Raw genomic sequence first — 14,167 nt, forward strand, 5'->3', positions numbered from 1 at the left:
TCTGAGGTTTTGTAAAATAAGATATCCGAAAACGTAGATATGTCAACAACGAGCAGCTCCAAGACGCTGTTCGGTCAGCATTTGAAATTATCACCCTTGATTTGTTGTTGTGGATGAACAACCGGATATGGAAGTGCAAAAAATTGTGCTTTGAACATGGTGGAACCCACACGGACAGTTTAGATCCATAGAAGGAAAGCTACACCTATCCTAATAATTTCATAGGTAGCGTAAAGGGACTTCTCTCCATTGTTGTACATCCCGACTGCCATTTATGTGACATATTTATAAGTAAATTTCCTTTATATTTTTTTTTAATTTTCGTATTTTTTCGAACCTGAATTGATTTACACATAATTCAGTAACTGCTTAAGCCATTATTTATTTACAAACTATGAAGATTTTTTTATCGTCAATAAGGGTTTGGAAAAGCCGTAACTCGATTTTGAAGTTTACTGGATAAATTGTTTAATCTCTGTGCAGGTAAAGCCAATTAAAAATAATTTGAATATAAAAAATAAAAGATAAAAAACTCTAAAAAATCTCAATAAAAAAAATGATAGAGAAAATTATTCAAAAAAAACTTTAAACACTACAATTTACAAAAACAGAAACAAAATTATTACACGTATGTTTTCCAATGAACAGATTTATAAAATTATTTTTTCTATTTGTTTTAATTATACTGCTAAATGTATTAAAGAAAAAGTAATGTGACAAATAGCCTGATGGAAAAAATATTTATCAATAAAACTGTAGTACACACTTTTTTTTATTGAAACAATTATCCTGCTAATACAGGTATTTAAAATAACAAACAAATCAACCACATCAGAGCGTTAGGTTTTAGTCTCGTTAAAACTTATAAGATTGATTAAACTCTTATTTTCCGACAGTTTATCTTTTATTATTTTATATATATAATATTGATGTATATAAAATGTTTTAATTTTTAAGTTTGTTCAATTTAATTCCACTGGAGTTTTGTTGTATTAAACAAACATTACTGGAAATTTCCATTTTAGTTTAATATGAAAAACGGACAACGGAAATTTAACCCTTTTATATGATCAACACATAGTATAATAAATTAACTTCTATAGTAAATAGTGGAGCATATTAATTGTTTACGGTCTGAAGTATAAACTTACATTATTTATAATATTTATTAATCTATTATTACTAAATACCTTTCAAACTATTTAAAAAATAATGCTTCTATTTTAAGATGAAACTATTATAAAGATGATAAAACTTAATTGAACCGAATCACACCCAAAACATTTAGTTGTAGATTTTCTTCTATTTAAAAAAAAAAATAGTTCCTTCACGTACAAATACACGTTTTTTCATGTGCTTTTGTTTATCTTCTTTGATTTAAATTATGACCCCGACTGATGAATTAATCAAATTTTTATTAAATAATTATTTTTGTAGCAAAAAAAGTGTTGTTTTAAGAGAATTATACTCGTAAATAAAGATTATAATTTTTATTTATGATTTTTTTAACATGATTTTAAAGTTAAGCGTATCAATATATTTTTAATTTTATTCAATAACAAAATCCTCTTTACAACATAAATATGTATTATTAAGATTCTTTTTCACATCATTTATAATTGGGACTCAAATTAGAGCGAGATTTTTCAGCAAGATGCGGCAAAAACAGACTCATTTTAAATCGTGCTCTATTGTTTGTCACGGCTTCGTAGAGAGTTGATGTTTATTCCATTGTGTAGTTCAAAGAATTTTCTGTCCGACATATTACATGACCTTGGCAGTCAGTATGGTACGCTTATCTAAAGAACATTGCGTTTCCAATTGAAACTTTTTTCAGATGCGCTGATAGTATCGTAAGAATGCAGTGTTTTTTCAACCACATTTCGAAATCGAACGGAATGGACACGTTTCGTCGCGGAAGATGAACAAGCAGTTCAGAACAACAGCATCTTCATCAAACAAGAAACCACTGATTGTCCACGAACGATTCGCCCGTGCAATCAGTTAGTCGGCATTTGTAGTCCTTAAATATCAGATAGAAATATGGGACGTATATTGCATCTGCATATTAAGTTCCATCCGAAAAAGATGCAAGTGGTGGATGAATTATTGCCTAGACATTCAAAGGCAGTCGAAATTTCTGTGATGATAAATACTCAACCCGATTTTCTCAACAATTTTATGATATTTAACGAGGCCGATTTACATTTATGTGACTATGTAATAAAATAAAAGCTTTAGGTACTGGGCGTCTTGGGCGTCTCGCAATCTTTATCAACTTTATGAACGACAACTTCATAACTCAAAAGTTACTGTGTGGTGTGGAGTGTCTTCTTAGGGTATTATTGATCCCTATTTTTTTAAAAATGACCCAGGCGACACTGTAATAGTCATAGTAGATCGTTATGATGTTATATTGCAACAGTTCGTAACACTAAAAATGCGCCGAAAAAAATTAATATGCAGTAGATGTGGTTCCAACAGGAAGGTGCAACCGCTTACTCACCAAGAACGTCCATGAAAACCTTACGAAGAATGTTTTCAGAGCATGTTTTTTCCCGGTTTGGTCATGTCAACTGGCCAGCCGTTCGTCCGATTTACCGGGGTGTGATTTTTTCTGTGGGGATTCTTGAAATCCAGAGTATATGCTAATAAGCTATCAAATATTCAGGAATTGAAAAAAAAAACATTCGCACCGAAATTGAAGGCAAAACAAGAGACACTCTGCGTAAGATATGCGTACTAGTGCCAAAGTTTGCATTGCCAGTAATTGCGGTCAACTGAAGAAGATAATTTACAAAAAGGTACATGAGTAAGAAATAGTATGAAGTGTTCTTTCAAACAAAACCGTGCACTAAAATATGTAGTCGTAATTCTTTATGCTTAAATGCAGTGTTTAAAATGAATCACTGTTTCTGCCGCACTCTGTATTAAAAAATACAGTTGAGGTATACGTATCTTTATACTAGGAATCCAGTTTAGATATTATGCAGTATAATATTATATCAAAATCGTTACATAAGTGAAATCATCACTTAATTAAGCAAATTATATCACATTTAGTTTTAACTTAATATTATTAAATTAATAAAGTCGATTCGTTAGTTATGTCTAACAATTTAATTTACTTCATATAATATAATATATGACATTCTAAATTACAAAACACCTGCAATAAATAATTGTTCATATATTATTTGTAATGAAATTCGTATTTATTAGCACGCTGAATCAACCGTACGCAATTTGAAGTTTGAAGAGTTTATTTTTTTACTCTTTAATGGTGTGCTAGAATACATTTAGAGAGATCTGGATTAATTAGAATTGGAAATTTAATTATGAGTTGTTATTCATTCAGTTCGCTACTTCACAACATGCATACACACACGCGCGCGCGCCCGTACACACACACACAAACATAATAATACAATACAGAGAAAGATATATTTGTATGTATCTGCGTTATTTCATGTAATAGTACCAAATAAAAATAAAATGTAACATTAAATACATGAGGGATAATGAATGAAATAAATGCAAAAGAAACGAGATAAATATACACAGAGAATAAGGGGTGTGAGTGTGCTTGTGTTGTATGAGTGTACTTGCAAGTGTGAGCATATCACACGAGAATGTGATTCTATTACTGACTGAGTATGTAATTTCATTAATCAACTTCACCCTTGTCATTTAGAATACACTTTTTAATTTATTTCGGCTGTATATATATATATATGTCTTTTTTTTTAACAAATAATTAATGAATACTTTCCTTTAATTTTGTGTCCTTGAAATGTTACTTTAAAAAATGTTTATATCTATAAATTAAGATAATAATTAAAATAATAAATTTGTCAGTTTTTAATATGATGAATCTATCTTGTGGATATTAGTATTGCATTACTTTAAATTATCGACTGCATTGACTGAAAAGTGTAAAACGTTTACTATGTATTATACAAATTTGTATTTAGATCTCATCAAAGGTTTTGTAAATATTACTGCTTACTGTTTAATAAAATGATAATTTTTAAAAATTATCATTGATTGTTGTGATTACCAATTAATCTATAACAGCTATAATTATCATAAACACATGATTATTTATATGTTATAACCAATTTGTTTATATTACAATTTAATATTCTGTTTTTTTAAATTTTATTATTAGTTAATATTATTCACTTTCAATGATATTAATTTTTCATTAAACTTTTCGTATTTTGTAATTATTTTCTCTCAGCATAAATATAAGCTATATTTTCAAATTTTTATTACATTACTTTTTTTTTTTAATTTTTTTTTTTAATAATAAAACTGGAAATATTGTTGTTTTAAGATCATTTTTTATTTTGCTTATTCTTTGATCACTTAAAGATGTTAAATTTTTTTTTCTTAATCGATTGTAATTAATCATTTGAATCAAATTAATTGAATTACACAGTTGTTGCAAAAATGCAGTTTATCAAATGTATTGTAAAAAACGTATAATTTATTGCACGTTTTGGTGGATATATTTCAGTTGTAATTCATAAAATTATTTTAAATTTTCATAATTAATATTAAAAACTCTGCATATAAAGTAATCTCTGTTTCTTGTACGAATCAGTTCATACAAAAAATATCAAGGTTGCTGAAAACGTTTCTTCTTATTCTCTCGATAGATAACTTTAGGATCGAATTACTTTGCAATTGCTAATCTAATCTGCCAACACTGGGTACTGTTGAAAAGTAACTTTTCACTGAATATTTTTAGAAAGATTATGTTTTATATTAATTCATTTATTTAAAAATTATCCAAAATTAAACAAAAAATTCGATAAATTTTGACATTTTATTACAAAAAAGGGAAGAACGAGACTGCGGATAAAAAATATGTTATGTTTATTAATATTATGCAGTATAAGTATTTGTAGAACAAACTTGGTTCAAAAGTTTTCAATCTGGAAATTTTTATGCCGATGATCTACTTTGCTCTGTTTGGGCAATGACTGAAAAAGTGAAAGAAATCACAGAAAAAATTGTGCAAGAATGGCACATTAACGATTGCTATATCAGTAACAAAATAGATATCGACCAAAAAACAGTTTTAAATTATTTGAGGAAGATTGAAAACAAAAAAAACTCGATATTTGGGTGCCAAATTTTTTTACAATGAAACATTTAAGAAATCTAAATTCCACCTGCTAATTGTTCCTAAAAATAATCGAAATCGAAACATTTTTGTAGGGGCTCGTTACGAGCGATGAAAAGTGAACTTCACAAGATATGCTGACCCCCGTAGGAGAAGCACCTGCCATATAACGATCCCGGTCGCCACACTACCTCTTCCGTTCAAAGCCGTGAGGACTTTACCGGAGGTCGTCTTTTAGACTCTCCCTGAACCTGACAACACAATAGTCATCAGTTTTGCCTCTGTCAATATGTCACCGATGCAAATGTCTCGGCAGACATTGTATTATACATCAGTGTATTTACATAGCATACTATCTATCGCCTTCGAATGGTCTCTTCCAGTCACAACTAACTGATTAACCGATTCGCGGAAGCGCGATCCGCAGGCCTTCCTCACACAGAAGGTTTCACACATCTAACTTCAATTAGATTACGCAATAATAATTTTGTCCTAAAATTCAATTTACTCAAAGTTCTCTTGATATACTTAAAATCAAGAAATAGATTTACAAATTTTATAAGTCTCTAATGAAAACATACCCTTTCTCTTTCTGGTCTTCTTCGCTTTCGGGAGCGAGATCAGTGCCTACATTCTCCCACACAGTTCGTAAGACAACAATGTATGCTAAAGATCGTGTTCAAAGCAAGGTGAAACTCCCCAAAAGGTGGAAAAGCCAGGATTTACGACGAAAAAAGTAATGCTGTATATGTGGTGGGATTGGAAAGTATTGTGATTACTATAAGCTTGTACCATGTGATTCCTTTCCTGGCATCTCCGCTTTGCTTTGAACGTTTTGGTTATTTTACCTTTCTTTCTTTCTTTTTTCCTGTTTAGCCTCCGGTAACTACCGTTTAGATAATTCTTCAGAGGATGAATGAGGATGATATGTATGAATGTAGATGAAGTGTAGTCTTGTACATTCTCAGTTCGACCATTCCTGAGATGTGTGGTTAATTGAAACCCAACCACCAAAGAACACCGGTATCCACGATCTAGTATTCAAATCCATGTAATCCATGGTTATTTTACCTACTTTTTTGTAGCTTTACTTCCCAAATTAATGAAAATTCGATATTAATAACTTTTTAATACTACGAATGTATTATGAATAATCGTATGAATAACTTCATGAATATTATTTTCACTAAAAATCAGATATTATTTTTATTTGTTGAAGGTTTTTACAAATAAAAAATGTGCTAAATAATGTTTTATTACATCACGTTCTCTTAATTAAAATGATTAATTCTTCCATTTCTGTCGTCACATTCCATTATATTCATTTTATGATCTCTAAAATTTGAAATAATTTCATTCCTAAATATTTAAATTATTAAATTTCTTAATTAGATTCTACTTTTAGTCAAAAGAACAGTATAATCGGTGAATGTGTATTTACACTTTATCGTTGATCTTTTTACTCTGATCTGAAATTTCTTTTGTTCCTTCAATGCTTCTTCTTTAAATTATGATATAATACCGAAAGACTTAGTTATTGCCTCACCCTTTCATCAAATTCTACTATGTTACTTCAGCTTACATTTAAGCTAGTTATTCCACGAAAAAAAAAATAATTTTTACAATAGATAAATATGAGGAAAAATTGAAACAAAACAGTAATTTAATAATAATGTAATAATATCTTATCATGAATTCGAAAACCTGATCGGTTTGATAGTATATACAGTTCGTCAAATCAATTTATAAGCATTAAATTGGTCGAGATCTTTTTTAATTTATATATTTTAAAGTAAGGGAATAAGAATAAATGGTAAATTTTAATTCTTTAGTGATTTTAATCTGAACGGAGAATAATTTCTAATTTCAATTAAAATACTTGGTCTTTTTAAATAAATAATTTGAATAAATAAAGGTCAACAACAGACAACAAAACTAACTGAAATAAAACAAATAAAAATGAATATTCTTTCAAATCAGTTCATCCATAGAAAAAAATGTATTTCAATTTAGTTTTGATTGTTTTTTTTTATTTTTATATTTTATTATTACAGGTAGACATTTTTTTTTTTTGGTAGATATTTTGTTTACTACTGTATCTACATTTTATCTATTCTAATGACTTTTATTTTAAATTCTGTCTAATTACTATACACTGATAGTAACATGATAGTTTAATGTAAAAAATGATAGTTCTTATCATAAAAATAAAATCTTCTTCTTAAAATGATAGTTTAGTTATCGAAATATGATAAAGTTTTCATGTTTTATAATCTGTTCTTTTTATTATTCTTTAAAAACTAAATCTTGTGGAAAAGTTACACAACAATAACTAATTATAGAAACGATAAAATCGCTTTGATAATTCTAGAAAAAGTATGTATTCTGATAGATAAATTGCAAACTATTCTTTTCATTTTACATTAAAAAGGAAGAAAAGAATTGTTGGTAATGTGTATATCCACGTTGCCTGGTTTCTTTTCGTTTAAAAAGGGATTTTATCAAAGATGCAGCTAAATTTATAATGCTCGAAAAAAAGATTAAAACGATAAAAAATTCTCCTGAATAATAGACAAGAAACTTTTTAAAATTAGCAGAACACTGTATAGAAGCTTGGGTGGTAAAATCTATGTTGTAACTTATTTTTTGTACTTAGGTTTCTCATAATAATAATTTTTTTTAAGGTTTCAGATTTTATATATCATATAAAATGGTTTTTTTACTGCACCGTAATAATTTTAATTGTTATTTTGTTTAATGACTATTTTTTAATTATTTGTATGTGATTATATACGACTGATTGGCATTAAAAAAAGCTGATGCCCGGGTACGTTGATGAAGTTATAAAATATCTTGCACAGCTTTTTTCATTTCAAAATCTTTCCAATGCAAAGTTTTTGAAATTCAGACATAAGGATCTGCCTTTTATTTTTATAGTTATATAATTTCATACTTTTATAAAACAATAAAAAAATCAAAATATACTAACACGATCAGAAAACGTTTTTGATAACCATATTGTTTAGTTTTCTTTTATTTAACGTTATAATGTCCTATTTATAATATTAAATATAAAATTAAAAATTTACACTTAAACAAAATATAAAATATACAACTATGTTATTAATTTTTCTATAAATCTAACACCCCCTTTAATAAAGTCTAAAATAAGAAAAAGATAGTTTTTAAAAATCCTCTTCTGGATTTTAGGTTCAGGGTTTGTAATTTAAAAAGAATGTAAGCATTTCTTGATAGTTTTATAAAGTGTAAACTTTCAAAATATTTGATAATTATTTAAATCTATAGACGGTAAAGTGAAAGAAAACGTCATACATTTCAATTTTAGAAGTGGGGGTTGAATTTATTGAATATGCATTGTAGGTATCAAATTTGTTTTAATTTAGTTTTTTTAAATTCCTGGGAAGAAAATCAAAATCAGGTTTTTCCCATTATCCCCACCCTTTTAACGAATTTTGAAAAAGTTAATATGTTCAGTGCTAGATATATAGATATATTTGAACCAAATTTGAAGGTAATCGATTTGGTCAATCTTGAGACATAAGGCCTCAAGCAGTGCGACACACACATACGTACACACACATGTGTTTTTTGTACATTTTTTTCTTAATTCTTATAAAGTTTACTTAGATTAATTACACTAACTAGTTAATTACAATAGTTTTACTTTATAATAATTATTTTCAGTGCAGCTTCTTTTATGAATGTTGTAGACGGATAAAATATTTCAGGTAAATAAATTTTAAGTAAAATTAGGTATTATGAAAACCGTTTCAATAATTTCAGTTACAATACTATAAATATATACAATGAATAACTTACCTCTTTCCTTTGATTCATGAATTTTTGAATTCTGTAAAAAGAAAAATAAGCTTTTAATTAATCGAAGTACAAGAAGTTAATGATCTAATATAAACTAATGTATTCTAAATTAATATTATGCTTTTTACTTATTTTTATAAGAAAAAATCAGGTAGTGTAGTATGTATATATACTGAGATATGCAAACTAACATGTAAGTTTAGTACAGACAGACACACACACACACACACACACAAACACATACACTTTATGCAGACGCACACTATTTTTGTGGTTCACTTTATACCCTTCCAGTGAACCCAATCCTTTCTCAGGAGACAGAAGAGTCAGGCTATAGGAATTATTGAGAAAATATATCAACAGTATAAATAAACCATCGCACACTAACTCTGGGGTGTCCAACCTTAGCTATATGTCCTCCTTGAGGCCACAGAAAACTTTTGGGTAGCCATAGGAAAATTTTTCAAAACTGAGAGGTTACAAAAACTGCCAAGGCAGGCCGTGAAATATTTAAAAATAAAATGAGCTCATCGTCGGTATAAGTATACACAATAGCAAATCTCAGTCATAATTTTTAATACTCCATGAACAGGCTTTTTAACAAATTTTCCCGCAATATTATCGCCACCCGTCGAATATTCATAGGTTTGTTATCTGATTAGCCGAACTTTACCGATGTGAACAGCGATCTCTACGTTCGTAAATATTCGGCTGCATAGCCAATTTAATAACGGCTGCACATGCTATAATGGCTGCCGCGTCATTAATTTTATTTTGATTAACAGCGTTTGAATGTAAACGAACGTTTATTTATATTTAATTAATTATTTTTTATTTTATCAAATCGTGTGTTAATGTCACTATAGAACTCCCCAAGAACAACTTGTAGGTTTTGCAAAGTAATTCCATTCCATTTATGATATAATCGAAACCATCAAGTATTTTGATTAGTTCCTAAATAAAAGATACATTTTACCTTCTGAAAGACAGCATTTTCTACATTAGTTTATTGGAGAAGCTATATGGTGGAATATGGCTATAGAAAAACTAATTATTTATTATCCAAATCCCGAAATCGATTGAATATTGAAACCGAGGAGACCTTAGGTTAGGTTTAATAAATTTTCAGCCGAACATATAAGAACTAACTTCGTTTCATCAACTCCAAGGTTCTCATTGGATTTAAAATTTCAGATATATTAACTATTCTATAACATAAAAATGCTAAATAAATTTAGGACGTATTTTTAGTTTGATTTATAAAATTTATAAGACTCATAACAACACTCCACAAAATAAGAATTTATACCTTTTTCAGGTAAAAATTTGATGTCAATACTTTAATATCTGGCTGGTTCTAAATATACATATATATATTCATAAAGGTTATATAACATGAAAACATAGCAGCATGTACGATATTGAAGGTCCCAGATAACTTAGAAATTTTAGAGAGTAACTCAACTCTACTTTCTTTGATTTGTTTGGAGCAGCAGTAACTTAAATGAATGTACTCTTGTTAAACTTCTACAAGAAAAAGAGTAGAACAAATCTATTAAATTTTATAACTTTCCTCCAAAAAGTTCAATGTTTATTAACTTTTCTGTTAAAAATTTGTTTTAATAAATTGTTTATCATTTAACGTTTAACTTTTTTTTTACTTTTTTTTGGTATAATCTCCAGGATTACCGTTAGGTATTGCTTCAGAGGATGAGATGGATGACAAGTAGCAAGTGTGCAGATGTTATACCTAAACGGGATTCGAACCCAGGACTTCCGGATGAAAGGTAGCGTTTAACTTATTTCTAAAGCGTTTCTTTGAAAAAAAAAATCACTTTTAATTTATAGTTAAATGTCATTAATATTTTTATTAAATTTCTAGGTAGTAGGTTGCAATTTATAAACAAAAGGAAATGTTTTTAAATTAAATCTCATGTTGAAACAATTGAACTCTGGTTCTGATATTAAATTTATCAGAAATTCATGTCTGGTAGAGAGGGTATGCATGAATATAAATAAATCGATAAGAATGTAAGTTGACTGATTGATGATTAGGTATACTTTCACTTTAAAATTTTGTTTTCAATTGTTATTTTAATGAAAAATATTAAAATTTAATTTGTCAAACCTTTGGATTTGTGAGCTAAATATAGCCTAAAAATGTTTAAAGTAAATTAATAAAAAAAAAACCTTATCAATTTAAAAATCCAATTTACGTTGAATATACTTGATATTATTAATTTTATCGAACAAAAAATGTTCACTTCATTTTTTTGTTTTCAATGTAACGAGGTAAAGGAGTAACTCATATAATATGTATGATTATTGAAATATTATTACTCAGTAACTGCTTTCACATTTTTTTATTTTTTTATTAATTTATCACATAAGCTTGATGCTTTGTATGTGGAAAGCTTTTTTATCGTATAAAAAATCCCATGCCTGACCAGGATTTGAACTATGGACCTCTCTATACAGAAGGCCGAGAGGCTACCACTCCACTACGGAAATCTGAAATTAGTTTAGTTATAATAACATTAATTAAAACTTTTTATTAAAAATATATTTTTTCGGTACATTTTATTTTTTTGTATGGGATCAGAATTATTAATGTACATCTATCTTCGTATATTTATGTATTCTATTTACAATTATTAAATATTTTAAAATAGTTTCTGAATTGTTTTCAAACAATTTTAAGTAGGTTCTAAGGAGAAACTATTCACAAAATACAAAAATTAAATAGCTTCTTAGTTAAAAGTATTAAATATTAATTCTATTCTAAAAATGTGAAATCAATTTATTGGTGGTAAATTATTTATTGTTTTATTGATTTATCATTATTACACTATCTTCTAGCATGATTTTATTTATAATTCTAGTCATTGTTAGAATATCTTAAATGGTTAATAACATGCAGTGTTGCCAATATTTATGGTAAAAATCATATGTTGTCTACTTTTTTTTCATTCTTACCGTTATATTCACCATTATTTATCTACAATATATATTTTTAATACAATTTCTAAAGAAGCAATATTTATTTGTGTTTAATTTGCAAAATGATTAACTACGAATGAAAACGTTTAAAATTTACACCAGTTATTGAACCCGATATTTATGGTACCTCGGTCAGGTTCTGTAATATCTGAAAAAGTTAAAAAAAAAAAAAAAAACAACCTTAAAATAAGTAAAAACTAACATGGCTGGCGTGGTATTTAACTTATTGTCATTCATTATTTAATCACCGAAATGATTAAATAAACACACAAAAAAATAACATATTAAATATAACACATTTTAAATTCGTGAAATTGTTGCGTGAGTAATATAATTTACTTTAATAAAAATGCGCTAGGCTATTACAACAAGAATCAAACTTTGAATCTATTTACCTAAAGACTAACAAAGACTGGAGGATTGTACTACAGTTTTCACTTTTTTAATATCCTCCAATATGATTTCTTGCAATGTCCGGCATATTTTTTACAAAATTGTCATTTCGTCTCATCCTCTTTGATCCTGTAGGTTAAAAAAAAGGGACATGATTTTATATTTACACTACTGCCCAAAAAGGAGTGTAATGTACATAGGGTGTATGTATGTCTGTTTATTCCACCGTAGCAGCTCAATGACTGAACCGATTTAGATGTATGACCCCGCGTTGGAATCCTTATTTTGCCAGGAGAGTTATAGGCTATTTAAATAAACAAATTTCAAAAATTTATACTACGAGGGTTTATCAAGGTCCGATCGGTCACGAAATTAAAACCACAGTGAAAATAAAAAAAAAATTATTTGTAACAAGTACTTACATAGTTATGCTATTTCTCTACATAGTCGCCACTCCGATTTAGACATTTGTCGTAGCGTGGTACCAACTTTCCAATGCTCTCGTCATAGAACGGAGACGACTGTATTTTCAGCCATGTTTCTACGCTGGTCTGCAAATCGATATCTGTGCAAAATGTTGTCCTCCTAGCCAGCGTTTCATGTGAGCAAATAGGTGAAAATCGGATGGAGCCAAGTCCGGGCTATAAGGTGAGTGAATAAGAATAAGCGGAGAGGAATGTTGTCACCAGGAATTGTCTTTCTCCATGACAATGCTCGGCCGCACACTGCAGCTGTAACAAATAAGCTCCTCCAGCGTTTACATTGGGAAGTTTTTGATCATCCACCATACAGCCCGGACTTTTTTTCATATACTAATGATTTCAAGTGGTTCCGCAGGTTGCAGTCCAGAAGTGTTAAATTCAGGCTAGCTTGAAAGCCAGTTGGTAGGTCTACTTCGTTCAATCCACATATTTTGTTCCATGTATAACCGCAATGTATGTACCAAACGTTTGTTACATCCTTCCTAAATCACTCTGTACAATTAAAATATAAAATAAATAAAACCAGCATTTTGCAGCACGCGTTATCGTCATTAATAAGTAAGAAAAAGAATTTTTAAAAAAGAATTGTAACCTACAGTTTCTGCTTACAGGTCTGTTAAAATGTTAAAAAAAAATAACTGGTAACATATCTGCAAATTTTAGACATATGGTCCAGTTTTATCGACATTCAAAAGAGTCGATAATTTCATTAATAATAATTAATGTATTAATAAATAATTTTCTTTTTTAATGCTAGTGTAGCACTGACGTACAGCTGTTGTAATCGTCCGCTATGTTGTGACGTCACAGGTGAGCGGTAGAATTAAATAAATGAATAATATTTAAAGTCTAAAAAAGTATTTAAAATGACCGCTAGTACCGCCACACCCACGAAAATGAAATACGGGATACGCGTGCGCTTTAGTTAGAATCGTTGAATTAAATAGAAAATATTATATTTAAATAAAATGATAAATATTTAACTAATTTTATTCCACTTCTAACAACTTACATAATTCTTGCATACATTGACTACCTTATTTCTCTTCTTTATTTCAGCTCATAATAATTTCAAATATATATTTTTTATTTTATTTCTATAATATAAAAAGATTAATTTTCAGTTTTTCGAGGTTAAATAATTCCATGTAACTCTATTCTTCTTCAAATCTACGTTCTTTTCTTTCTTTTTTTCCTGTTTACCCTCCGGTAATTAGGAATACCTTTCAGATAATACTTCAGAGGATGAATGAGGATGATAAGTATGATTGTAAATGAAATGTAGTCTTGTACGGTCTCAGTTCGACCATTTCTGAGA

At 28.5% G+C, this 14,167-nt stretch overlaps 1 protein-coding gene across 1 annotated transcript in view; it reads right to left on the reverse strand.

The window, feature by feature from the left end:
- Positions 1 to 14,167, reverse strand: part of LOC142324457 (uncharacterized) — a 948,409-nt gene that overhangs the window by 577,758 nt on the left and 356,484 nt on the right. Inside the window, exon 3 of the mRNA XM_075365286.1 lies at positions 8,975 to 9,005. Within this exon, the coding sequence (XP_075221401.1) occupies positions 8,975 to 9,005 (31 nt within the window). The remainder of the gene's footprint in view (positions 1 to 8,974; positions 9,006 to 14,167) is intronic.

This window comes from Lycorma delicatula, chromosome 5 (assembly GCF_047948215.1).
Source record: "Lycorma delicatula isolate Av1 chromosome 5, ASM4794821v1, whole genome shotgun sequence".
NCBI classification, from domain to species: domain Eukaryota; kingdom Metazoa; phylum Arthropoda; class Insecta; order Hemiptera; family Fulgoridae; genus Lycorma; species Lycorma delicatula.